The sequence below is a fragment of the Sorex fumeus genome, unplaced genomic scaffold (genome assembly GCF_029834395.1).
Source record: "Sorex fumeus unplaced genomic scaffold, SorFum_2.1 ptg000218l, whole genome shotgun sequence".
Classification (NCBI taxonomy): domain Eukaryota; kingdom Metazoa; phylum Chordata; class Mammalia; order Eulipotyphla; family Soricidae; genus Sorex; species Sorex fumeus.
In genome coordinates this window covers 607411-634351 of record NW_026606275.1, presented here as the reverse complement: position 1 = coordinate 634351, position 26941 = coordinate 607411, and the positions used below count along the sequence as shown (strand labels likewise).

Here is a 26941-nt window from a genome sequence, read left to right as displayed (position 1 = left end):
TGCTGTGTGGGCGAGATGCTCTCGGTAGCTTGCCGGGCTCTCCGAGAGGGGCGGAGGAATCGAACCTGGCTCGGCAGGGCTGGCTGCATGCAAGACAAATGCCCTATAAAGTACAACTATAGGGAAAAAATTAGTCAACTGCATTACCAACTGGTGTTTCTCCGTTCTGCCCAGCTGCCTTTGAAAACACGGGACCCAACCGGAGGGGGCAGCAGCGGGGTCAAGGCTTCCCCACAGAGCCCCCAGCCCTCCCGATTCCCCTCACCGCCTCCGCAGACGCCGCCCCCTGCCCACTGGGTGGGGTTTGGTTTCTTGTTTGGAGACTCTGTGTCTTCGCTCTCCCTTCCTTCCCCTCTGATTCCCGCAGCTGTTAGCCCGGCAGACACCTGGGTGCGAGGACGGGACGTCCCTGTGTCCACCCGCAGTAACCGAGCGCCTCCTGTGGCCCCACAGGTATGGCCCCAGGCAAATGTGTGGGCCAGCCGCTGGCCGCCCGAAGCAGAGAGACCCCAGGGCCCCTGGCTACTTCTCTCCCCCCTTTTCTGAGCCTCCCGGGGGGAGCGCCAGGGGCCCAGGGATCCTCCCTGTGGCTCTGAGGGGGGCCCAGAATTGTGTCTGCTTTGGGCAGCCCAGCTGCCCATGCGGTGCTGGACTGACCTAGGGCAGCTGCCTCCAGCAAGCACTTCGACCCTGCACCAGCTCCTGCCTCCCGCTGCCACTCACACACACACACACACACACACACACACACACATATACACACAGACACATATACACACAGACACACATATACACACACATACACAGACACACATACATACACACACAGACACACAGACACACATGCACAGACACATACACACAGACACACATGACATACACACATATACACACATACAGACACATACATACACACATATACACAGACACACATGCACACAGACACATACACACAGACACACACACATACATTTACACACACTCACACACATACACACATACACACTCACACACACATACACGTACACACATATACACACATTCATACACATACACACACATTTACACACAGATACACACAGACACACACAGATACACACACATACACACACTCACACATACCAACACTCTCTTGGGGGATTCAGAGCCTCTCCTGTCCCCAGAGGACACACCAGATGAGGCGTCTTGCTGGCAGGTGCTCAGAGCTTCGAGCCTAACCAGAACCTCGGCACGAGGGGGGTCTGCCACCCTGTGCATGGGGTCCGGGGGGGAGGGAGATGGCACAGAGCTCGGAGGGGACGGAGGCGTGCCCTAAGGCCAGCAGGCCTCTGGCCAGGCAGTGCCCGGCTCACCATGTGCCCCGACTAACGGACGGCCCAGCGGAGCCCGGCCAAGCAGCTCCCCGAACCCCGGTCCTACTCTGGGTTTATTGGAGGGACACACACAGCCTCACTTTGTTGAGCTCTGAAAGGTCCATCGCTGCTTACGTGAAGTCAACAGCTCGGAAAGGAAAGCCCACCTCGTGGCCGGGGCTGGCGTCCACCGCCCAACAACAGCTGAGCTCATGCGGCCAGCCGGGAAGGTGAGTGGAGGCGTCCCCACGTGCTGGGCCGGCCACGCTCACTCCCGCTCGGGGGTGTCCCTGCGTCCCGGGCCGGCCACACTCTCACTCCTGGCTCTGGCCACTCTTTTTGGTCACAGCTGTGGTCCTGGACGCCTGCACCAAAAATAACATGGCCTGCTGCAAAGGTCATGGGCCAGCGGCGGCCTGTCTGGGGCAGGGCCAGGCCCCGTGTGGCGTGGACGTCCGCCCCAGCCAGCTCCTCCCCAGCCCTGGCCTTCAGACACACACAGCGGCCACTTAGAAGACGGCCCCGGCCCCCCTAGAGAGCTGCAGAACCCCCTCAGCCAGGCGGGCCGCCAGGGAGACGACCCACAGGCCGACGCCCCAACGTCCCACATCTGCCTCGGATTAGCGACACCCACCGGCGCGGCCACGGCCACTCCCCACGGCCTCACTTTTTCCGAGCACCCGTGATACTTGGAATCACTCCGTCCGCTTCCATGAAGAAAAGTTACAGAGAAGGAAAGAGAAATACCTAAAAGCCGTCTATGCCTGGGTGGGCATGTGGGACCCCCAGGAGCCAGCCCAGCCCCGCGGCATCTGACTGGGGACCCGCTCGGCTCGGCTCGCCTCGGGTTTTCCCTGACCGTGAGGGGATCCGGTTTGCTCCAAAGCAAACACAGCGGGGGCTGGAGAGACCAAACCGGTGAAGGTGCCGCCCTGCACACAGCTGACCCAGGCTCCATCCCCAGCACCATATACAGAGCCCCGACCCCCACCAGGAGTCAGCCCTGAGCACAGAACCAGGAGTCAGCCCTGAGCACAGAGCCGGGAGTCAGCCCTGAGCACAGAGCCGGGAGTCAGCCCTGAGCACAGAGCCGGGAGTCAGCCCTGAGCACAGAGCCGGGAGTCAGCCCTGAGCACGGAGCCGGGAGTCAGCCCTGAGCACAGAGCCGGGAGACAGCCCTGAGCACAGAGCCGGGAGTCAGCCCTGAGCACAGAGCCGGGAGTCAGCCCTGAGCACAGAGCCGGGAGTGAACCCCGAACACTGAGCCAGGAGTGAGCCCCGAGCACATAGCCAGGAGTCAGTCCCAAGCACAGCTGGATGTGGCCCCAAAGCCGAAATTTAAAGAAAGAGCAAGAAACACGTGTGTCCAGGTAGATGCACCAAGACCCACACAGACCTGCCGTCCACCCCCTGGGGGCTGAGGTGATGGGGTTTGCCCGTCTCATGGCCCTGCTGTCATCACCTGGTGTGGTGTGTGGGTGTGTGCGCCTGTCCCGGCGTAGAAGGCATCCGTTTCCAAACACGAGAACGCAGGAAACAGAATCTGCATCGAGAGAAACGCCAGCTCGCTCAAGCCGACCTCTGGCCTAGAAGTGCGTTGACAGTAGAAACAGGAGCAGGAGAGCGGGTCCTTAGTGTGGAACTCGCCAGGGAAGGAAGGAGAGAGGGAGGGGGTCACAAGGACGGTGACGGGGGGAGGGCAGGGACGGGATGGGACCCTGACAGGGACGTGGCCACTCGGGACCAGGTGCAGGAGCTGAAAGGGGACGGGGCGTGCCGTGCTCGGCCCGTGTCCTGCTCACGGCCACTGGCAGCCAGCGCCGGCCCCCCGGCCCTTCGCCTCTCCCCCTCCCGTAGAGAGAAAGTGCCAGAACTCTCCGCAGCACAGCGTCCTGCAGCCGGTGCGGTCGTGCTCCAGATGCTTCTGTTCCGCGTGTCAGACGCGTTTGCTGCGTCAAGGGCGTCTGCAGTCAAGTGTAGGTTCTTTCTCCCTGAGGTCCCGCCCGGGTCAGTGTTAGCGTCAGAACAGCCCCTCCGACTCCGAGCTCGGAACAATGCCCACGGCGTTCTCTCTCCACTCCACGGCACCACTCGGAGACGTCAGCCCACACCTGCAGAGGGGCAGGGAGGGGCCTGGGACCCCCGGGGGGGAGGTGCTTCCAAGTGGGGCTCTTCGAACGCCGGCCTGAGGCCGCTTCAGCCCTGGGACCTTTGCGTTTTTATTTCCCAGCTTTAGTGAGAGCTAAGTGTGACAGGAACTTCTGGGCAAACGCAGACGTGGGATGTGTCCTTAATTACCCAGAGGGTCGACAACGGAAGTGACATCATCCCATCTTGTTTTTTTGCTTTTTGGGTCACATCAGCGATGCTCAGGGGTTCCTCCTGGCTCTGCACTCAAGAATGGCTCCTGGTGGTGCTGGGGGTTTATATGGGATGCCCGGATTGGACCTGGCTCGGCCGCATGCAAGGCAAACGCCCTCCTCCCCATTGTGGTATTGCTCCAGCCCCCCCCCCCCCATCTTAAATACCCAACAAACTGCATCCCAAATCCAATCCTTTGGGGGGACCTGGGGGAGAGAACAGATCTGACGGTCTGAACCGGGTAAGCGTCATCCCAACGCACTGGAAGCAGAGGTTTCGTGGGTCCTGCCCTGGGCTCACACCACACGGGGTCCTGCTGTGAGCTTGAGGGTGCATTTCTGCACTCGGGGTAACTCCTGGTGGGGCTCGGGGGTCGGTGCGGAGCCAGGGACAGGCCCTGAGCGGGGAAGGCCGTCCCTGCTGTCTGGTCATTCCTGTCCGAGTCATCCCCCTTCCCGCCCTCGGGGGACAAACACTCCCTTGGCTTTGCCGCCCTGTGTCTGTAACGGAGCAAGACCCCCCCTCCTTTGGGTATGTCCTGGTGGAGGTGGACATGGACACACACACACACACACACACACACACACACGCTCCTGAATGAGGCGAGGACACGCTGGCCAGACCGAGGGGCCGGAAACAAGCCACGTGTCCTGTGATAGGCTGAAAGCAAACGTTCCCGCTGGCCAGGGTCTGCCGGGGAGGGCGTGACCGCGGACCCCCAGCCCCGCTCACTCGCTTGTTCTGAATCGGGGCTCGGTTCATGGTGCCGCAGGAGGGGCTACAGGGGTGAGCCCGGCACCCCACGCCCCAGGCTTGTCTGTGGAGCTGGGAGTCACAGACCCTCCGGGGCTGCAAGCAGCCCCCACCCCACCCCACCCCAGGGCTCGCCATGGTGACAGATTCGGCCCTGCTGCCCGGGGCGGCTGAGCCCGAGTCCTGATTCGGGAGCTGAGTGCGAATCCCCAGGCTCTCTATCCCGGGTCTCCGGGGGGGCAGTCGGGCAGTCTGTGCCCACCGCCACGTCTCAACACCCACAGGCGCCTCGGGCCAAGAGACTCATGGTCCTGAGGCCAGTGACCCCACAGAGGGACCTGAGGCAGCTGTCCCAGGGAGGGAGCGTGTGCCAGCTCCTGGGACACTCTGCCTCCTGGCACCAGCCCGTGGTGGCACCTCCGGTTGGGGACACACCGGGCAGCCCTGGGGGCAGCCCAGGACCCGCTCAGGATACCAGCCAGGACCAGGCACAGCCGGTCAGGGCAAGCCAGTGCTGGGGGGAAGGGGGCCAGTCTGGCCAGTGGCCCGAGGTCCCCACACACCCCCAGCTTGCTTGGCCTGTCTGGTCCTGGCTGGCCCTGCCCGGCACTGACCACTCACCCATCTGGCGGGTGCTAAGTAGAAGTTGGGCAACGGCCCCAGACCTGCCATCCTGAGCTCCTGCCCGGTTCACTTTGTTCCTGTGACCCTCCCCTGTTCTACCAGCTCAGGTGACCAGGGCGGGTCAGACCCTTTGAAGGGCGCCCAGGCCTCCCTGCGCCTGCCTGAGCTCCGACGTGGGTGTGGGGGGCGTGCTTGGCTGGGTCCAGCCTCACCATCCCAGACCCTCCGCGGCCCCCCACCGAGGAACAGGGTGCGGGGGCTCGTGACTCCATCCCTCCCTGCCCTGCCCCCTCCCCCATGCTGGGACGGGCCCTCCCGAGAGGCAGCGTACTGGAATATTCTGGAACTTGTTTCTGGCCGCCCTTGCCCGCTGCTGACCACAGGGCTGCCCTCCTGCCCCTGGTCCCTGCCACACACACCCACATGGCCGGGTGGACTCTGGCACCATCCAGGTCCTCGATAAATATTTGCTCTGGTATTTACGGCGGCCGCGGTTGGAATATAAAATGGGGTCAGTGTGGGCTGTGCTCGGGCATCAGTGGTGCTCCCCTCCCCTGTGGGCTGTGCTCAGGCATCAGCGGTGCCCGGTCCCTGCAGGATGCCTGATTACCATGCCAGGCTCATCGGGGTTCCCACAGCAGAGCATCTGGGGAGGGGAAGAGTCGGCTTCCAAGAACCTTCACGGTGACTTGCACAGGTTTCGGAGAAAGTGGAGTTCCCTTGCTCGCAGGGGTCAGGGTGGGGCCGGGCAGCTCAGCCTGAGTCCGGCTCCCCCCGCCGAGGTCTTGGGGTTCACCCCCAATCCACCCTTGTCTCGCGCTTTGCTGGCTGGGGGTCACGCCAGGCGGTACTCAGCGGCCCCTCCTTGGGGCCTTGGTCACTCCAAGCATGCCTCAGGGACCCCGCAGCCCTGTGGGTGGGACTGGGGTCAGCCACGTGCAGGACAAGTGCCTCAGCCCCTGCTTGTGGGGTCCCCCTGGCCTGCAGGCTGGGCTGTCCTCCCTAAAGTGGGCGATGGGCAAAATGACATGAAAAACTGGCAACGCAGGAGCAAGTGGGGCCAGGGAGTGTCCGTGCAAAGGCCCCGCAAAGGTCCGTGCGCCCCGGCCCCACCTGTGACCCCAACAGGGCAAAGCCCCTCCTGGCCCGCCCCCTGCCCAGGCAAGACTGGCCCCGGACAGACGGACTCCAGGCTCACTGGTGCCCCCAGCAGGAGCATGGGGAAGCCGCCAGTTCCCCCCCTCCACACCCGACACAGCCCTCCTTCACCCGAGGGTGTTTGTGAGCCCAGGAGCAGCGAAGCTCCAAGAGGGGCCGAGTGACTCGGAAAGATCACGGCCGCTGGAAACGAAGAACGTGGACGAGAACCCCGGTCGTGAGCAGCTTGGTGACTGTGTCTCACCGTGACTCAGTTGAAAGAGTTAAAAATAAGGAGTCAACAGAAGGGAACAGTAAAACAGGGAGGGTGCGCGCCCGGCACGAGGTCAAGCCGGGCTCATCCCCGCACCCCAATAGGTCCCCGAGCACTGTCGGGAGTGATTCCCGAGTGCAGAGGCAGGAGGGACCCCTGAGCCCCCGCCAGTGGCCTCCACACTACTCCACAGACCCCCTCCCATGGCCGCCCCCCGCCCCCGTGGCCTCCACGCTGACCCCGTGTCCCTGTCCCTGCCGCCCGGCTCAGGGCAGCTCATTTCCTCGAGTTCTGGGCGACTCTGGACGGGCTGTGCTAAACTCGCGCCCGCAGTCACTTTTTCCTGGGCTGGGTCATGCCGAGTGAAATGTGTCACTTGTTTTTGTGAGGTGTGTCCTGCCTGCCTGCCTGCCTTCAGGGCCCGAAGGAAAACCCCACCCAGAGCCCCTGTCCACTGGCACGGCCGCCCTGGGATAGGGACCCACCCCAGCCTGGCTGCCCCGCAGAAGTGGGGGTCGGGTGGCGCTGTGCCCCTGCCCGTCCAGGGGGGTGGGTGCGGGCAGCTGCCTCTTGAGCACGCGGCGGGCACAGGCAGAGCCGTGGTCAGCAGACGGCCAGCGCCAGGCAGACGTGACTCACGGGCACAGGAGCGCGGGGGCCTCCCTGTCTGCCCCAGGCCCCGCCGGGGAAGGCCCCGGGCACCGTTCACCGCCAGTGTCCTGGGGACAGGCGTGGCTGGGCTGACAGACGGGGAACACCCACGCAGTCGGGCCAGGGCCCAGGCGTCGGGGGCACACAGCGGGCAGAGGGAGCCTGGCCGGGCAGCGCGGCAGTGAGCCATCCTGCTGAGGCTGCGGGCACCTGCCCTAGGGCGCTGCTTCTGGGCCCAGCTCTGGGTGGGGCACCGTGGGCCTGTGCCATCTGCTAGGGACACAGCCGGGCTGGACACACGGGCCGGACGGTTGCTGGCAGGTACAGGCTGGCCCGCAGAGGCTGGCTTGAGACCCCCCCAGGCACGGCAGCCAGAGCCCCACAGTGCCCCAGGCAGAAGCCACCAGGCAACTGCAGAGGCCCCAGGGGCTGCTTGGCCAAAGGGGCCCACGGGCGCCTTCCACTGCCCCCAGCCTGGGTCCGCAGTGGCCACGAGGACTGAAGCCCCTCGACAGCTCTGCCCCACCCAAGGGCGACAGAACAAGGTGGCAGGGGCAGCCCTGGTCAGGGGGTGCTGCCTGCCCGGGAAGAGGCTGGAGACAGACCTGACCACCTGCCCGGCGGAGGCTGCCCCCGGCTTCCCTCCTTCTGGGGGAAACAGACCCTGAGGATTCGACCCGGGAGGGTGGGGAGGGACGTCTCATCCGTGGGAGGCCGTGCACACGCGAGGCTGGGCACGCGCATGGACACGTGTGCACCCACACGCTCAATGCGGACACGAGTGCTCACACGCTCCGCGTGGACAAGTGCTTCAGGTGGGAACGTGTGCGCACTCACACAGGGAACACGTGAACATGCATTGCGCACACTCATGTGAGCACCCTCATGCAGATGCACATGTGCTCACACACCTGTGTCACGACGGGGCTAACAGATCTCTCCTGTGTCCTGCCCAGGCAACTGCTGTGGCCACCCAGGCCTCCCTCCCCAGGCCTCACGGTGCAGCTGAGGAGCCCTCTGAGAACGGGGAGGCCAGGGTGAGGCCTCCAGGGCTGCCTGGGGCTTCCGAGGGGCCGTGGGGCCAGGCCCCACACACACCTGCGAATGGGAGGCCGGTCTGATTCGCGCGTGGTTCCAGGGCGCTCCGGAAGCGTCCGTGCTCCCGGGAATAATCCAAAGGAGGTTCCCACCCACCGAGCAGGACTGGGAAGGATCTTGCCCAGGCTGAGACCTTCTGGGAAACGTGAGGTTGCTGGCCCCTGGTCACTCCTGGGTGGTCACACGAACTATTCCTGGAGCCTCCCCGCTCCGCAAACCCGGCCTGGCCAGACTGAGCTCGGAATGGGCTTGCACACACCACTGGGCCGGGCCCCTGCCACCCTCACCCCTGTGGCCCAGGCCCCCCTGACCCAAGGGGCATGTCTCCCAGAGGGTCGTGCCCGGCACATGGATGGATGTGCCTGCATCATGAGCTCTGGGCACGCCCCAGGGGCCCAAGGCAGCAGAACCTTCGGCCTGGCCAGCCGGGCCCGAGAACCCTGAGGCTGTGGGGGCTCGACTGGCCCCCACAGGCCTGCAGTAGCCCCAAGGAAGGGCCCCGCTCCCGACCCTACAAGCCGGTGCTCAGGGCAGGACCCTGAGGGGGCGGTCTGACACCCCCAGTGAGTACGTGTGACCCAAGTGGGCACGAGGACAAGGGCATGCCGGAGACCCAAGCCCTGTGAGCGGCTGCAGGGGGCCTTCGAGGGCCAGACATCTGGGCAGCAGCCTGGCTGGCCAGCGCACAATCCTGGGCAGAGGTGCCCTATGCTCCAGGGTCGGGTCCAGGTCAGACACTGGGCCGAGGAGAGGTGCGACCCGAGGGGCGGGCCGGGGCGAGGGGCAGGGACACAAGGAGACTGGCCATCAGGGCTGCACTTGCGGCCAGGAGGCGGCAGCACAGAGCTGCCCGGACACGCACCAGAAGGGCCTTGGACTGGCCACAGGGCACTGGCCTCTGCCTTTGGTTGGGCCCGAGCGTCCCCCAACTCCCTCCCCTTCCACACACCTGGCCAGAGGTCTGCCGGGAGGAGGTGGCACAGACAGGCATCTCCTGGTGGGTCTGTCCCCAGCAGTAGGGAAGCAAACGTGGCAGGGGGCGGAGGGCAGGACCCCACGTTCAGAGCGGGGGCCGGCGGGGCCGGCACACGGCCTGTGTGTGTGGGTGGGGGGGACATGCGGGGGCGGGGCACTGCAGGCCCCGGAGGGGGCGGAGGGGCAGCGTCCTCCCGGGGTGGGGGGCTGGGAGCGGTGACCCACAGGCCGCAGCCGTCCGTGACTTCAGTCCTGGCGCCCAAAGAACCTTCAACACACGCATCGAACCCCAGAAACCAGATTCTTAGCAGGAAGTGGCCCTCCCCGCGCGGGCAGGGTTGGGGTCCGAGCAGGGCCGGGGCCGCCCACCCCCGGGCCCGCTCACGCCTTCTGCTTCCTCCTCTTGTGACTGTGGTGTCGCTCCCCGTCCCTGCAGCAGGAAGAGAGACAGGGAGGAGGACGGTCAGCAGAGAACAGGACCGGGGAAGTCACCTGGGAGTGACCACGGAGATGGGCGTGACCAGAGGGACGACAGACACGGGGACAAGGAGGGCGAAGTGGCCGGTCCCAGCCTCTGCTAGCTGCGTGTTCGTGCTCAGTCCGAGCCCACCACACGCAGGCAGGGGGGAGGGCGGGGCTGAGGCCAGGCCGCAGCCACTGCGAAGGGCCCGGGCACAACCACACCAGGCCCCACGGCCACAGGGCAGTGTGGAGGCACCGAGGGACCGGGCGGGGTGGGGGTGGGGGGCTGCCCACAGTGCAGGGGCCCGGGAGGCCCAGCCCCGGGCCGGCGGATCCCAGGAGGGTCAGTGTGGCTGAGGCCACGTGGCCCTGCCCGGCACCTGCCCCTCCAGCGCTGCCGGGGGCGGGTGGGTCAGCACGGGAAGGGGCGGGGGCCCTCGCACCTGTCCTTCCTCCTCCGGGAGGCGTCGCGGCTCTTGTCCTTCTCCCGCGCCCGCTTCCGCCGGGCTGGGCTGCGGCTGCGGTTCCTCCGGTGCCCCGAGCCCTCGGCCTCCGCGTCGCTCCCGCCCGACGGCCGCGAGCCCACCGAGGCTGAGCGCCGCCCTTCACTCCTGGACGCCGGGGGACACGGTCAGTGCCGGCCGCGCACCTGCTCCCCCACTGCCCCCGCCGTGCCGGCCATCACCTGCCCGCGTCCTCCTCTGCCTGCTGCTCCTCCTGCCAGTGCCGGCCCAGCTCCTCCATGTGCACCTCGATCACGTCCCGGATCACCTGCAGGACGGGGCGCTCAGAGCCGGCCCCCGACCCCCGGCAGGAACCCGACCCCCAGCGGGAACCCGACCCCCAGCGGGAACCCGACCCCCAGCAGGAACCTGGCCGGCAGGGCACTCCCGGGCCAGTGCGTGGCCCGCGCGTGTCACTGGGGAACCAGTGGAGGGACCCGGGACCCAGGCGGAGACCCACGCGGAGAGCCCGGGCCCCGGCGCACCTCGGTGTAGGACTTCTTGGTGATGTGCACGTTCTTGGCCCGGTAGGACTGCCGTCGGCGCTTGTAGTCCCGCACCTCGGCCAGGAGCTCCAGGTAGGACTTGGGGCTCTTCCGGCTGGTATCTGGGCGGAGAGGGTCAGCTCTGAGGCCGGCGTCCGGCAGCGCGGCCCACACCCACGGGCCCCAGGCCCAGGACGCCACAGACCTTGGTTGACCTTGGCGGCCAAGTCGACGAAGAGGTCGCTGTCGTTCCCCGAGATCTGGGAGCCCGAGCGCCTCTTCTTGGTCTCCTCGACCACGAAGTCGTAGAGGGCGAGGCGGTCAGCTTGGGTGAGGTCACACACGCAGCGCTTGTGGTTCAGGGGGACCTCGGCAGGCAGCGAGGAGGGAGTCCCTGTGTCCCCGAGGGGAACAGGAACAAGCGATGCTCTGGGTCTGCACGCTCACACCTGACCCCACGCACCCGCGAGGGGCCCCGCCCAGGAGGCGCTGTGGGCCCTCGCCCCCTCACCCAGGGAACTCTGCAGGGGTCTGGCTGGCCCCGAGTGCGGGAGAGAGGTGCGACAGACCACGCCGGGGCGCTGAGGCCGGTACCCGCCGCGCCAGGCTGACCGTGTAGACCCCAGCACAAGGCCTACAGGAACGGGGTCTGGGCGGGAAGAAGGGCCCAGAGCACCGAGCCCGGAGCCACACGAGGTTCTAACTTTCGCTCGAGAACAAAAATACATGAACACAAATAGGCTGAGGTGGCATATTCAACCCCAAAGGAATTTTGTGACTCGAATTTTCTCAAAGGAACCTCAGAGGACAGTAACTGCAAACTCAAGATGCTCTTTCTAGACTCCATGTCCACTGCTGCGGGCCAAGAACAAGGCCGCCCCGGGTCCTCACTGAGCAGCGCGAGCCCCGAGCGCAGGAATGAACTCGGCAGGGAGGTGGGGCCGGGGCCGGCCCATCTGTGCCCGTGGAAGCTCTGGGCCAGGAGGAGGCCCCTCCCGGCTCTCTCCCTCCGAGGCCCCGTGAAAGCGGCTGCTCCACCATCGAAGTAGGACGTGAGCCGGCCTGGCGAGCCCGGCGGCTCGGGGCAGGGAGGAGGCAGAAGCCCCTCTGCACCGCGAGCTCCCACCCCCGCCGGCTACTCCTAAGGGAGAAACACGACTCCTCCTCCAGGAGGCACTAGGGAGCGTTCTGAGCTGATGTTTCCTCCTGAAAACGCAACTAAAATCCCAAACCAAGATTACGATGTCGTGACAGCTATTAAAGCAAGGCTCAGAAATCTGAGCCCCTTTCCAAGAAAGTTGTCTGTCAAAGGACACGTGTCCCTAAGGGAGGACGCTTCCAGGGTCCCACCACCTCACACCCCAACGGCTGCAGAGTAAGTCACACAACCTGCTCGCACAAAAACCGCCCACGCTCTGGCCGAGGGCACTTCCACAGCAGGCGCATATCCAATGCAAACTCCAGCAGGCTTTAGAGGGAAACCCAAATTCCAGGATCATCCTCAACAGTGTTTCTTTAGCTTTTTGCATGATGGCCGAGGATCCCTGGCATAAACTTCACGACCCAAACCATCGCTAAGTCTGCGCCACGCTCAGTGCCACGAGTCCCTTCTCCATGTCTAGAAGCCCCCCGGGAGTATTTCCAAACGGGCACACTTGCACCCCTGAGCCCAGAGGCAAACACACAGGGGACCCTCTCCGGGAGAGCACAAGACAGGGGTGGCCTCACACCAACACCCCCAAACCGCAGTCTCCAAGTGCCTCGGGGCCCCCAGGAGGCCGCCGCACCATCTGGGCTCTACCAGACCAGCCAGGCCAAGGGCAGGAGCAGGTGAGGCCCAACAGACCGCCCCCGCAGACACCTGCCAGGGAGGGAGGGAGGCGGTCACCGCTGCCACTGGGAAGTCGCGGGCACAGGCCTCGGGGTCAGCAGCCCAGAGCCAGGCTGGAGCCTGGTGCCGCGGAGCTCTGAACCCCGAGAGCAGAGAGACAAGCGGGTGGGAGCAGGGAGAGACGTGCCCCGGGCCACCTGGGCAGGAGCGGTCGTACCGGACTGTCACTCACAGCGCAGAGCCTGGCCCTGGTCTGCCAGGGCCCAATGTGGCGGGCGAGGGGTCAGGGCCTGATACGGAGACACAGGGTCCCCGAGGGGCTGGGACTTGGGGCCTGCTCGGGCTGGTTCTCTCTCCTCTCCCTAGAGCCCCCCCACCCCCACCCCGGGCCTAGGGACCTGCGTGAAGGGGAGCCGGCATGCGCCTGCGCGTGGGGTGTGCGTGGCGCATGTGGGTCTGTGCGTGGCACATGTGTGAGGTTGCCCACGGCGCACGCGTGTGATCACGGGGGCTGTGCAGGCGAGGAGAGGGACAGCAGGACTGGGGGCGCCTGAGCTGTACAGACGTGTCACCCCACGAGTCTGTCCGAGAAATGACCGCCGTCCTGAGATTTCCCTTGGGAGCGAGACCTTTCTCTGCCACGAGCTCCCGGGAGAAAGGCAGGCGGGTCCGTCAATCAGCTGAGCCCGCGCGGCCACTCACTCTGCTGCCCACAGCCACCATCCTTCCCGGCCGCGGCTCGAGCCTGCTCGATGACCTGGAACTGCAGGTCCTTATCTGCCGAGAGAAGAGACACAGGGGCCGTGAGGGCCGTCTCTCGGACCAGGGCCCAGGGGGCCAGCAGAGGACACGCCCGGGCAGCCCCCACGCCCTCCCCTCAGCTGGGCCCAGCAGCTCGGGCACCCGCCTCCGGGACGGGAAAGGCAGCGCTCCTCACAGGTCGGCAAGGCCAGGGGCTGTCGGCCGCACCGACCCACGGCTGTCCCTGGACAGGGCCCAGCCACGACGCTGGAGACGGGCGCGTTGGCCCTGCAGAGAGCACCCGGGCCTTCCAGCGCCGAGACGCACAGGCCACTCACCCGCCAGGCGGGGCTCACTCTGCCAGGCTGAGGTGGACATGGCCATAGTGCCCACAGACTCATGCTGCCCAAATACCTGAGCCGGGACCAACACTCAGATGTCCCGGCTGGTTTCAAGCTACTGCCACTCACCTCATCCCCTCACAGCATGACGGGCACCATCCATCCGGACAGACGAACAGACACACACACACACACACACACACACACCCCTACAGAGCTCGACCCATAGTGGTTCACAAGCGAAGAATCAACTCCTGCACAAATGTTTATGCACCAATCTACAGATACTTACTGAGAGTAACTGAAGGGACGTTCGCGTTCTCGTAGAAAAATTCAGAATCATACATTTTTTCCTAAAAAAGGAAAAAAAAAAAGATGAGCGATCCTGACACATCCTACAAAGGCCAACAACAGGGGAGAATCCTCTGGAACTTCAGGGTAGTCGATCGGATCCGCCAGCTCGGGCTACAGCTCCCTGACGAACGACAGGCTTCCCGTCACAACCCTCCGAACGCTGGTTTCCGGGCTGAGCCCAGGCTCCCCCCAGCCCGCCCGGCCCGGCCTGCGAGCACACCTCCTCCTCCTGCGAGTAGCCCAGCTTCCGCAGCCGGCAGGACGCCACGTGCTTGGCCAGCGACGTCTGGGGCATGTGGTGGTTGGGGTCCAGCGGGCACACCACGAGCTCCTGCAAGGACAGCAGGGACCGGGCAGTGACCATCCGGCCCCTCCCCTTCCCTCTCCGGACCCCCATTCCGCTTCCCCAGGGACCCGGCAGCACCCCAGCCCCCAGCCCCTGAACCTTCCCACAGCCTCGGCCAGGGCGAGCCAGGCACCCCCGACACGCAGGTGAAGACACGCAGCCGGGGCCAGTGCTGCGGCTGAGACCGCTGCCGAGTCCCTCCTTGGCCCTGCCTCACTGTCCCTGGCCAAAAGGAACAAAGCCAGGCCCAGGCGACAGTGGACGGGCATGGGGGGGGGGGGGGGTCAGAGCTGCGTCCTGCAAGCAAGACCCAAAAACGGGGGTGGCAGTGGGGAGCAGAGATCCTGCCTTCCTGGGCTGCGGCTGGAACAGAGGCCCCGCAAACCACCCCCGCCCCGCCCCCGACCCGGGGCCCTGCACCCCGGGGCCCCGTACCCCGACCCGGGGGCCCTGCGCTCTGCACCCCGACCCAGGGCCTACCCCCCACCCCACATCCCAGGGCCCTGCACCCTGACCCCGGCACTCTGCACGCCCACCCCGGAGCCCTGCACCCCAGGACTCTGCACCTCCACCCCCACCCCAGTGCTCTGCACCCACCCGGGGGCCCTGCGCTCCGCACCCCAACCCGGGGCTCTGCACCTCAGGGCTCTGCATCCCCACCCGGAGCTCTGCACCCCCGCTCTGGGCTCTGCACCCGGCCCCAGGGCCCCGCACCCCTACCCTGCGCGCTGCACCCTGACCCAGGGCCTACCCCCCACCCCACATCCCGGGGCCCTGCACTCTGCACCCCAACCCGGGGCTCTGCACCCCAGGGCTCTGCATCCCCACCCGGAGCTCTGCACCCCCGCTCTGGGCTCTGCTCCCGGCCTCGGGGCCCCGCACCCCTACCCTGCGTGCTGCACCCCGACCCAGGGCCTACCCCCCACCCCACATCCCGGGGCCCTGCACTCCGCACCCCAACCCGGGGCTCTGCACCCCAGGGCTCTGCATCCCCACCCGGAGCTCTGCACCCCCGCTCTGGGCTCTGCTCCCGGCCCCGGGGCCCCGCACCCCTACCCTGCGCGCTGCACCCCGACCCAGGGCCTACCCCCCACCCCACATCCCGGGGCCCTGCACTCCGCACCCCAACCCGGGGCTCTGCACCCCAGGGCTCTGCATCCCCACCCGGAGCTCTGCACCCCCGCTCTGGGCTCTGCTCCCGGCCCCGGGGCCCCGCACCCCTACCCTGCGTGCTGCACCCCGACCCAGGGCCTACCCCCCACCCCACATCCCGGGGCCCTGCACTCCGCACCCCAACCCGGGGCTCTGCACCCCAGGGCTCTGCATCCCCACCCGGAGCTCTGCACCCCCGCTCTGGGCTCTGCTCCCGGCCCCGGGGCCCCGCACCCCTACCCTGCGCGCTGCACCCCGACCCAGGGCCTACCCCCCACCCCACATCCCGGGGCCCTGCACTCCGCACCCCAACCCGGGGCTCTGCACCCCAGGGCTCTGCATCCCCACCCGGAGCTCTGCACCCCCGCTCTGGGCTCTGCTCCCGGCCCCGGGGCCCCGCACCCCTACCCTACGCGCTGCACCCCGACCCAGGGCCTACCCCCCACCCCACATCCCGGGGCCCTGCACTCCGCACCCCAACCCGGGGCTCTGCACCCCAGGGCTCTGCATCCCCACCCGGAGCTCTGCACCCCCGCTCTGGGCTCTGCTCCCGGCCCCGGGGCCCCGCACCCCTACCCTGCGCGCTGCACCCCGACCCAGGGCCTACCCCCACCCCACATCCCGGGGCCCTGCACTCTGCACCCCAACCCGGGGCTCTGCACCTCAGGGCTCTGCATCCCCACCCGGAGCTCTGCACCCCCGCTCTGGGCTCTGCACCCGGCCCCGGGGCCCCGCACCCCTACCCTGCGCGCTGCACCCCGACCCAGGGCCTACCCCCCACCCCACATCCCGGGGCCCTGCACTCTGCACCCCAACCCGGGGCTCTGCACCCCAGGGCTCTGCATCCCCACCCGGAGCTCTGCACCCCCGCTCTGGGCTCTGCTCCCGGCCCCGGGGCCCCGCACCCCTACCCTGCGCGCTGCACCCCGACCCAGGGCCTACCCCCCACCCCACATCCCGGGGCCCTGCACTCTGCACCCCAACCCGGGGCTCTGCACCCCAGGGCTCTGCATCCCCACCCGGAGCTCTGCACCCCCGCTCTGGGCTCTGCACCCGGCCCCGGGGCCCCGCACCCCTACCCTGCGCGCTGCACCCCAACCCAGGGCCTACCCCCCACCCCACATCCCGGGGCCCTGCACTCTGCACCCCAACCCGGGGCTCTGCACCTCAGGGCTCTGCATCCCCACCCGGAGCTCTGCACCCCCGCTCTGGGCTCTGCTCCCGGCCCCGGGGCCCCGCACCCCTACCCTGCGCGCTGCACCCCGACCCGGGGCCCTGCACCCCAGGACGACCCTGCACCCCCGCCCCGCATCCCGGGGCCCCGCGCGCTGCACCCCGCCCCCGCCCCGCCCCCGCCGGCCCCACCGCGCGCCCGCACCGCCGCAGCGTCCTCCGAGTCCAGCCGGTCGAGGCTCCAGCCCAGGGTCGCCGCGACCTGCTCCAGCGTGCGGCGGCAGCTGTCCACGAAGTCCCCGAGCTCGGCCTGCAGCCGCCGCCGCTCCTCCAGCGCGGGCAGCGCGTCCGCCATGGCGAACCGGCCCGGCGCGCAGCGCGCAGGCGCGAGCGGAAGCGGAAGGGGCGGGCCGGGCCGGGGGCGGGGCCGGAGTGAAGTTCTGGGGCGGGGCCTGCGTCACGGGGCGGGGCCGGGGCGGTGTCCTGAGGCGGGGCCTGCGTCTCGGGGCGGGGCCGGAGCAGTGTTCTGGGCGGGGCCTGCGTCACGGGGCGGGGCCAGAGCTGTGTCCTGAGGCGGGGCCTGCGTCTCGGGCGGAGCCGGAGTGATGTACTGGGGCGGGGCCTGCGTCACGGGGCGGGGCCGGGGCGGGGCCTGCGTCACGTGGCCAGGAGGGCGCCGTGCCGTCCGCCCCTCGCCCGCTGCCCTGCACCCGCCCGCTGGCCCCTGGCGACCCTCCGCGCCGCGTGGCCCCGCGAGCTCCCGTCCGCCTGTCGGGCTCCTCAGCCCCTGCGCCACGACCGGCTCCCTTGAGTCTGGAAGGTTCTCTCCTTCCTTTCCCCTCTCCGGCTGCAGGATCGCGGCCCGGGGGGACGGGGGCGGGCGGTGGGGGCGCAGGCCGGAGTGTGCCCGTCTGTGCCCCCCTACCACTGCGGGTCTGTCCCCGCCTTGCTGCTTCCCCGTGGGCGGGACAGCCCCTCTGGGGTGCTGACTAAGGGGGGGCTTGAAGCCCGAGTGCCCGGGGTGCGGGTGGGGGTGTTGGTGCCGCCTGGAGGCAGATGCCCAGAGAGCACTGAGCCCTGAGCCCGTCTGACTCTCCTGTGAGGACAGGCCTAGCCGGCTGTGGCTGCCGACTCAGGCTCTCGGCTCTCAGCACCCGGGTCTCTGCACTCGGGACTGCTGACGGCCCACCCGGCCCCAGTGAGACGCTGCCTCTGTCCTGCCTCTGATGGGCCCACCGGCTCCACCATTTCCCACCCCAGACCTGCAGCCGTCCAGCCCTTTGCAAAGTTCGCCCCAAAGGTGACCCTCCGGCAGTGTGGTCCCGTGTGTGCCGATGCCTCTGCCAGAGACGGTGCAAAGGGGCCAGTCCTGGCTCTGCATTCAGGGACCGGGTTGGGAACGAGGGGCCAAACCCAGTGACCCCATGTAAGGCGAGCACCCAGCCCCTGTGCTTCCTCAGCTCCCCCCTCCCCCCACGTGTTTCCTCTGGGCCCGCAAAGCCTGCCTCTGTCTCACAGGCACGGAGGTTGCATTTGCAGGCAGGACCTCGCTCACGGTCAGGCAGCAGCTCTCAGCGCCTGGGGGACAGGGTCCACCTGCATTTATTCACCATCTGCCCACCGCGAGGGCGGCACGTGCACCCCCACGGTCGGGCTGGTCTGGGGCTGCAGGAATGAACAGCTGCCGGGTTCCCTTTGCCTGGCTGAGGCACTGCCCCCCCACCCCAGGGACACCCCTCTGCCCGCTGCTCAAGGGAGCAGCTCTCGGGGTGCAGTCCCAGCTGGAGAACGCCCCAGCCCCGCTGCGCACTGAATCTCTGCGTATCACTGCAGGGGCCACCCCCCCTTTGTGATGGGACCACGGGGAGGCGTGGTAGCCCCACGTGTAAGGTCCCGCCGCCGAGGTCCTGATGCAGTGGGGGTGTAGGTCCTTGTGAGCCCAGAGGGCAGCTCGGGTGTACCGTCCCTGCCTGTGCTCCATGGGAAGAGACGTGGCCCCTGGGCCCCGGGGAGACCCCGGCCACAGGAGTGATCAGATCAGAAGCTGTGACGGGTGTCCACCTGTGCCCACCATCCGGCACTGCCCCAGGGCCCTGCACAAGATGGACGAGTGTCGGCAAGGGACATCGGAGACGCACTTCCGGGGGGGCCCAGCATGAGCCCCGGGCTCACTGCGGTGGGCAAGGAGCCCCCAGCCTGGGAGGCCACGGGCACGCGTAGAGAATCCAGACACAGACACGGCTGCCACCTGCAAGTTTATTGCCAGAGTCACCAACTTCACAGAGGTCCAGGAAAACCGAGCAGGAGAGCAGGAGTGGCCGCTGCCAAGCACGTGGCCATGGACAGCAGAGCCAGGGGTGGGGCGGGGGGGGCGGGGGACAGCCGGCGTGGGCCGCGCAGGAGAGACGTTCTCTGGCCCGGAGAGCGAACGGCTCCGACTGGGACGCTCGTTTGACCTTGAGCTCCGAGAACAGCACGGTCTGCACGGCAAGGCCGGAGAGGCTGGGAAGCACCTACCAGAAATCTAAACAGAGGAAGCAAGGAACAGCCAGACTTGCTCGGGACCCACCCCCCTCCCTCCCAACCCCCCCCTGCACCCCACCCCACCCCCACCCCCTACCCAGGACTCGGCTCGGGAAGGACGCCGAGGAGAAGAGGCTTTTCCTATGCAACTGGATCGTCCCAGGCTCTGTCTTCTGAAGCGCAGGAAGTTCTACCGCTAGACGCCGCAAGCACTACGTTCTCCCTCCCTCTCCTCTCGCTCCGTTCCCCTCTCGCTCCCTCTCTCTCTCTGTTTCCCCCTCATCTCTCCCTCTCTCTCCTTCTCCCTCTCCCTCCCTCAACTCCCCTTCCTTACTCACTACGCAGTAACGGGGGCCGGCAGGAGACCCCGGGCCTAGTGCCCAATGGAGCTGCTGCTGAAGGAGTAGGAGTAGGAGTAGGAGGAATTGCTCGAGGCGTCGAAGCTTCCCCTCCGGGAGCCGGCGCGGGAGCCGGAGCGGGAGCCGGACCGGGAACCGGAACGGGAGCCGGCGCGGGAGCCGGGGGCCGAGGACATGTTGTAGGGGCTGGGCAGGCCCTTGGAGGAGACGGAGGCGGCCTCGAGCAGGCGCAGCCCGCTCACGTCTTCGACCATGCAGCGGCTCAGCGCGTCGCGGTAGGAGATCTTCAGCTTGGTCTTGGGGCACGTGAGGATCTTGGCGTAGCTGCCGGTGTCCCGCAGGCGCTGGGCCGCCCGGCCGTCGATGAAGCCCTTGCGGATGGCCTCCTCGGTGCTGATGCGGCCGTGCACCTCGGGGTCCACCAGGCCGCCCGTCAGGAACTGGAACTCCAGGAAGCGCTGGCCGGCCTCGTAGGGCAGCCACTTCTCCTTGACGGCCTCGGCCGCCGACATCTTCTTCTTGCCCTTGACGCCCTCGAAGCCCAGGAAGGCCTTCTGCGCCGGCTTCAGCCGCGTGGCCATGTCGGGGTCGACGAGGCCCTGGGCCACGGCGTCCTGCAGCGACAGCCGCTGCCCGCTGGTGGGGTGGATGATGCCGCCGGTGCAGGCCTGGGCCTCCAGCAGCCGCTGGCCGGTGATGCTGTCCACGATGCCGCGCTCGATGCCCTCGGTCACCGAGATCTTCTCCAGGTTCTCCGTGTCGAAGATGGCGGCGATGGGGCCGCCGGCCTCCTCCAGCGTGTCGGACAGCGAGCTGCTGCGGATGGTGAGGCTCCGCACGCTGGACGTCGACGCCACCTTGCTGGAGGCCGTCGAGGACACCTCGTGGCGGGAGAAGCTGAAGACGTCGTCGCCCGCCGCCAGGCTGCTGCCGCCGCCGCCGCCGCCGCCGTTCTTGAGCGAGATCATGTCGGCGAACTGCGTGAGGCTGAGCCCGCCCGAGCGGTACTGCTCGAAGAACTTGCGCTCCACCAGGCCCTTGTCGATGGCCTCCTGGACGTCGTACTGGCTGCCCGTCTTGCGGTCCACCAGCACCACGCGCGTGGAGCCGTCGGAGCCCGTGGTGGTGATCTCCTCCCACTCGCACTCCTGCTCGCACAGCTCCCGGAAGGTGTCGTAGTCGATGAGGCCCTTCTTGTAGGCCTCCCGCACCGACATCTCCTTGCCGGTCTCGGGGTCCACGATGACCACGCGGCGCTTGCGCAGCGTGTTCTTCTGCGACGTCTGCAGCGGCCGCTTCTTCTCCTTGAGCGGCAGCAGGCAGAGCCCCGTGTCGGGGTCCTTGATGCAGCGCCCCTTCAGCTGCAGGTACGTCAGGTTCTCCTCCGTGTTGGGGTCGAAGAAGCCCTTGGTGTCGTCGCTGGGGTCGGACAGGATCTCGCTGAGCTCCTCGTTGAAGTAGCCGCGCTTGTAGGCCATGTCCACGGGCAGGCGGTGGCTCTCCTTGGGGTCGATGATGCCGCCCGTGGCGATCTGCGCCTCCAGCAGGCGGATGCCGTGGCCCTTCTCGATGAGCTCCTTGTTCATGGCCTGGAAGAGCGAGATGATGCCGCCCGTCTCGGGGTCGTTGTAGCCGGTGACGGCGCGCTCGGCCGAGAGCAGCTTCTCCTTGAACTCGATGCCCACCAGGCCCCGCTTGTAGGCCTCCTCCACGGGCAGCCGCAGGTTGCTCACGGGGTCCACGATGAAGCCCGTGGCCGCCTGCGCCTCCAGCAGCTCCAGCGCGGTGCCCGGGCGCACCAGGCCGATCTTCATGGCCTCGTAGATGCCCAGCTTCTGCTTGGTGGTCTCGTTGTAGATGCCGGCGATGCAGCTGGAGCCCTGCAGGAAGTCCTTGATGCGCTCGCCCACCTCGTCGTAGGAGATCTGGCCCGACTCCAGCTCGTTGACGGTGGAGGGCCGCAGGATGCCCGAGTCGACCAGCTCGGAGACGGGCACGGGCTGGCGGATGCCCTGGAAGGACATGCTACGGCGCTGCACGGACAGCAGCAGCAGCCCCGTGTGCGGCTCCACGCGGCAGCGCTCGCGCAGCTGCAGGTAGCTGACCTTCTTCTGGGTCACGGGGTCCACGAAGTTCTTCTGGCCGTCCCGGGGGTCGTGGAGGCAGCGGTAGAGGTCGCGGTCCAGCAGCCCGCGGGCCAGCGCCACGTCCTTGGGCAGGAAGACGCTGTTGACGGGGTCCACCACGCCGCCCGAGGCCAGCTGGGCCTCCAGCAGCCGCAGGCCGGTCTCCCGGTCGATGACGTTCTTCTTGACGGCCTCGGACAGCGACACGGTCTTGCCCGAGAAGGGGTCGTCGAAGCCCGTGACGGCCTTCTCGGCCGTGTAGATCCGCTCCCGGTCGTCGAAGTCGACGAGGTCCCGGGCCACGGCGCTGTCCGCCGTCAGCCGCTCGTTGCGGTGGGGGTCGATGATGCCGCCCGTGGCCGCCTGCGCCTCCAGCAGCATGACGGCGGCCTCGGGCGGGAGCAGCTTCTGGCGCTTGGCCTCCACCAGCGAGTACTTGTCCTTGGGCGAGGCGGAGGCGCCCGCGATGGCGCCGGCGCCCCGCAGGAAGGGCTGCATCTCGGCCGCCAGCTCCTCGGCCGACTTGGTGCCCTTGAGCAGCCGGTCCAGCGTGGCCCGGTCGATGAGCTGGCACTCGAGCAGCTGCATGGCCGTCACCTTCTTGCGCAGCCCCTCGAACACCAGCGAGGCCGGGTCCACCGCCCACTCGCACTCGGTCTGCGTCTCGCGGTGCGCGCTGTAGGGCCGCTGCTGCAGCCGCTCGATCTCCCGCTGCAGCCGGCAGCGCTCGGACTCCAGCTGCGTCTGCGTCTCGCGCGAGGAGTCGGCCAGCTTGCGGCGGCAGCGCTCCTCGATGCGCTTGATCTCGGCCTGCAGCCGCTCCACCTCGCCGCGCAGCCCGTTCTTCTCGCGCTCGCTCCTCTCGCGCTCCGACTCGATCTTGCGCACGGCCTCCTCCTTGCGCGAGTACTGCGCCTTCCACTGCGCCAGGTCGCTCTGGATCTGCTGCTTCTCGCTCTCCAGCCGCTGCTTCAGCCGGCCCTCGGCCTCCAGCGCGGCCTTGGCGCGGCCCAGCTCGTCCTCCAGCCGCTGCAGCCGGCTCTTGTCCTGCTCCAGGACCTTGATCTTCACCAGCAGGCTCTCGCGCTCCTGCACCGCCTGCGTGCACTGGCTCTTGGACTCCTGGATGCGGTTGGAGGCCTGGCGGGGCGACAAGAGGGAGAGGCGCGGGGTCGGTCAGTGGGGCGTGGCCACCGGGCGTCCGCCCCAGCCCCAGTCCCGGCCCCTCGCTCCCGTCCCGCCCCCCGCCTACGTTTCTCGAGCCTCGAGACCACCCGGAGGAGGAGAAACGGCTTCTACCGACACCTCCTGTGCCTCCACCCCCACCCCCCCGCTCCTCCCACGGAAGGCTCTAGCACGCGGGCCCGCTCGGCCTCCGAAGGTCGCTACGGTGCGGAAACCACAGGGGTCTGGTCGCCGTTCCCACGTCCGTGTAGCACAGACATCCACACGCGCGCGCACGTCAGGTGGAGCTGCGTGACCCCGGGGACAGGCGCCCGCCCCCCCGGCCCGTACACAAATATTGTCTACAGAGATCACACGGGTTAGGGGTTAAGGAAGGTGATTCGCACCCGGCCGTGGAAGGAGGGCGAGCAGAATGGGGGAGGAGGCGCAGCCGGGAGACCACCGGGGCGCATGCAGGAGGGCGCGGGGATGCAGCGAGGGGTGGGCCCGTCCAGACTCCAGAAGGGTGAGGGGGCGCAGGTGCGACACGCAGGCGCCGAAGCGAGAGTAGGCCCCAGGGCCGCAGCGGGAGCCCGGCCACCGCGGGGGGCAGAGGGGCCGGTTAGTGCGGGCGGGCGGGGAGGAGCCGGGTGCCAGCCCAGGGGAGGAGCGGGGGGCGGGACCAAATATTTGTGAGTACCTCGAGCGCCTGCTTTTGGAATCTCTCAATTTCCTGTCTCAAATTTGCCCTCTCTCTCTGTAACTCAGAAATGAGCCCCTGCAGCTCCAGGGTGCGGTCGGTGCTGGTCTGCAGCTGCGCCCGCAGCTCGGCGATGGTGTCGTTGTCGGCCTGGCCGCGGCCGCGCCGCAGCTCGTCGTGCTGCAGCCGCAGGTTGCGCAGCTCCTCCTCCAGCAGCAGGTGCTCCTTGGTGAGGTTCTCGGTCAGCGACTGCAGCCGCTCGATCTCGATCTTGCTCTCGTTCAGGCTGCGGCTCTTGTCCTCCACGGCCCGCTGCAGGTGCTCGCTGCGGGCCTGCGCCTGCCGCACGCCCTCCTGCTCCTGCGCCAGCTGCCGCTGCAGCGCCTCCAGCTCGGCCGTCGCCCGCCGCAGCTCCTCCTGCAGCCGCTGCGTCTCCCGCACGTGGCCGTCCAGCGCGCCCCGCTGCTGCCGCAGGTCCTCCTCGCTGCGCCGCTGCCCGGCGGCCGCCTGCTCCAGCTGCTGCGCCAGGCCCGTGGCCTTCTGCGCCTGCGCCTGCGCCTCCCGCCGCAGCGCCTCCAGCTCGGCGTCCAGCTGCTTCCTCTTGGCGCCGTCCTCGGCCGCCGCCCGCTGCAGCCGGCCCAGCTGCTCCTCCGCCTCCGCCTTCTGGGCCTGCAGCTCCCTCACGGAGGCCTGAAGGCGCGCCACGTCCTGGTCCCGGGCCGCCCGCTCCTGCACCGCGCGCTCGCAGTCCAGCCGCAGCCGCGCCAGGTCCTGCTCCTGCGCCCGCAGCCGGCTCTGGCTCTCGGCGGCGCTGCTCTGGGCCCGCTGCAGCTCCTGCTGCGCCCGCTGCAGCCGGGCGTTCTCCTCCTCCAGGCCCTGGCGCTGCCGGCTCTCGGCGCCGACCAGCTGCTGCAGCCGCTCGATCTCCCGGTTCTTGTCCTGGATGGTCCGGGCCGCCTCGTCCAGCGACTGCTTGTAGCGGGCGCCCTCCTCGGCCCGCATCTGGGCCACCTGCCGCAGCTCGGCCTCCAGCTGCTGCCGGCGCTGCGCCAGCTCCGCGCCGCTGGCCCGCTGCTCCTGGGCGCCGTCCTCCGCCCGCCGCAGCGCCTCCGAGGTCTGCGCCAGCGTGGCCTGCAGCCGCTGCACCTCCTCGGCCAGGCCGCGGTTCTCGCGCGTGAGGCTGTCGATGCGGGCGCGGTAGCCGCTGGCGTCCTCGTCCCTCTGCCGCGTCAGCTGCAGGACGGTGGTCTTGGTGACGTTGATCTCCGCCTCGAACTGGCTCCGCAGGCTGATGACCTCCTCGTCGTGACTGCTGCGCACCTGCGCCAGCTCGTGCTCCTGCTCCCGGCGCCGCCGGGCCTCGTCCTGGCACTCGGCCCGCAGCCGCTCGATCTCCTTGTTCTTGTCCTGGATGGTGCGGGCCGCCTCCTCCAGCGCCTGCTTGTGCCGGGCGTTGTCCTGCGCCCGCTGCTGCGTCAGCTGCCGCAGCTCGGCCTCCAGCTGCTGCTTGCGCTGTGCCAGCTCCGAGCCGCTGGCCCGCTGCTGCAGCGCCTGCTCCTCGGCCCGCCGCCGCTGCTCCGAGCCCTGCAGGATGCTGTCGTTGAGCCGCACGATCTCGTCCTTGAGGCCCAGGTTCTCGCGGCACAGCTGGTCCAGCTGGCCCCGCAGGGCCTTGGCGTCGTCCTCCTTCTGCTGCGAGAGCTCCTGGATGGTGGTCTTGGAGAGGCTGATCTCGGTCTCGAACTTGCTCCTGACATTACTCATCTCCTCGTTATAGCGGGTTCTTACCTTTGCCAGCTCGTTCTCATACTCCCGCTTCCGCGCGCCCTCCTCCTGCAGGAGCGCCCGCAGCCGCTCTATCTCGAACTCCTTCTCCTTGATGGCCTTCTCCGACTCCAGCCGCTGCCAGCCCAGGCTCTCCTTCTCGCTCTGCCGCGCCTTCTGCAGCTGGTCGTAGTCGCTCTTCTGCTGGTCGAAGCGGTCCTCCACCACCTTGCGCCGCCGCTTCTCGTCCTCGATCTCGTAGGTCAGCCGCGTGATCTTCTCGTTGAGCTCCTTGATCTGGCCGTAGCACTTGTCGAGGTTCTGCTTGGCCGACTTGCCGTCCAGCTCCGCCTGCCGCTTCAGCTCCTCCAGGCTCACCAGCTTGGCCTTGAACTGCGAGCACTCGGCCTGGTACTTCTGCAGGTTCTGGTCCAGGAACTTGTTCTTGTTGCAGCTCTCCGAGTTGGCGTCCCGCGCCAGCCGCAGCTCCTCCTCCAGGACTTCGATCTTGGTGTTCTTCAGCTGCGGGCGGAAGCGGGAGTGAGGGTGAGACGCCCGGGAGGAGCCGCCCGCCCCGCAACACGCCCCCCTCGCCACTCGCACAGGGCGCGTGCACGCGGAGGGGCACATGCGCAGGGACACGCACGTGCAGACCCGCCCTCCCGTGTGCACGCGTGGACGCCGCGGAGGATACGCCATCCACACCCACACGTGGCTGCATGCAGGCGACACACGTGTGCACAGACGGACACTTGCATGGACATACCTGCATAGACACAGTACTGACGCACACGCTTAAACGGACACACGTGTGCAGAGACACGTGCACAGGTACACACTTACACGAACACGTGTGCACAGGCACGCATGCACAGATGTACGCACTTATATGACATGGATACATGTGCACAGACACGCATGCACAGATGTACATTTACATGGATACACGTGCAAAGACACACGCACAGATGCACATACTTACACAGACACACATAGACACAGCACTGACACACAGGCTTAAATGGACACACGTGTGCAGAGACACACATGCACAGGTACACACTTACACGAACACGTGTGCACAGACACATGCACAGGTGTACACTTGCATGGACACACGTGCATCGACACAGTACTGACGCACACGCTTAAACAGACACGTGTGCAGAGACACACATGCACAGGTACACACTTACATGAACACATGTGTGCACAGACACGCATGCGCAGATGTACACACTTATATGGACACGTGTACGTTCACACACAGCACAGATACACACACAGGGACACAGGTGTGCATAGACACGTATGCACAGATGTACACATTTATATGGACATGTGTAGGATAGCATTTGCTTGTCCTTTCTCCTTGCCACAGGGAGCTTAGGTTTATCGGGTTACACCCATCACAGTGCTCCCGAGTCACTCCCATTCCTCTGTTTATCTGTAAACTCTCCTCTGTGCTCTCCTCCCCAGCCAGTGAATCACCTTTTCTCCCTAATCAGATTCTGTTCGCTTGTAAGATCAGATCCTTCTAAGGACACTGAACTTGTATTGTAAATTATGTCTTTTGCATAGTTTACCTTAAAGCAATGTCCTTTCTGTATGGACACAGGAAGACAGTTAATATTATGCTTTGTAACTTGGGAGTTGACTGACTCCGAATAATATTTACTCCTGGGCATCTGA

The 26941-nt window shown here is 67.2% G+C and overlaps 2 protein-coding genes across 3 annotated transcripts in view; both read right to left on the bottom strand.

Moving 5' to 3' along the window:
* Positions 1-9552: 9552 nt before the first annotated feature.
* Positions 9553-16998, bottom strand: SNRNP48 (small nuclear ribonucleoprotein U11/U12 subunit 48). The gene is made up of 9 exons (XM_056108506.1): positions 16819-16998; positions 14163-14273; positions 13881-13941; positions 13209-13283; positions 10881-11069; positions 10676-10797; positions 10373-10458; positions 10131-10298; positions 9553-9655 (listed from the first exon to the last, which is right to left on the bottom strand). Exons 1-9 carry the CDS (start codon positions 16966-16968, stop codon positions 9607-9609), a joined length of 1011 nt encoding a protein of 336 aa, XP_055964481.1. The 5' UTR covers positions 16969-16998; the 3' UTR covers positions 9553-9606.
* Positions 16999-19392: 2394 nt separating this feature from the next.
* The window catches only part of DSP (desmoplakin), a 33451-nt gene continuing 25902 nt past the window's right edge, over positions 19393-26941 (bottom strand). Inside the window, exons 23-24 of one of the 2 annotated variants that reach the window (XM_056108494.1) lie at positions 23486-25771; positions 19393-22761 (exon numbers count right to left, since the gene is read on the bottom strand). In XM_056108494.1, coding sequence (XP_055964469.1) covers positions 19510-22761; positions 23486-25771 — 5538 coding nt within the window. In that variant the 3' untranslated portion in view covers positions 19393-19509. The remainder of the gene's footprint in view (positions 22762-23485; positions 25772-26941) is intronic. The other variant, XM_056108495.1, reaches the window with a different exon arrangement.

Excerpts from the sequence above, each read along its gene's own strand:
- SNRNP48 (XM_056108506.1), bottom strand. The coding sequence starts at position 16,968 with ATGGCGGACGCGCTGCCCGCGCTGGAGGAGCGGCGGCGGCTGCAGGCC. Across the intron at positions 13,942-14,162 it reads GCTACTCGCAGGAGGAGGAG|GAAAAAATGTATGATTCTGA; the intron begins GTGTGCTCGCAG and ends TTCCTTTTTTAG. Across the intron at positions 13,284-13,880 it reads CGTCCCTTCAGTTACTCTCA|ATAAGGACCTGCAGTTCCAG; the intron begins GTAAGTATCTGT and ends TTCTCTCGGCAG.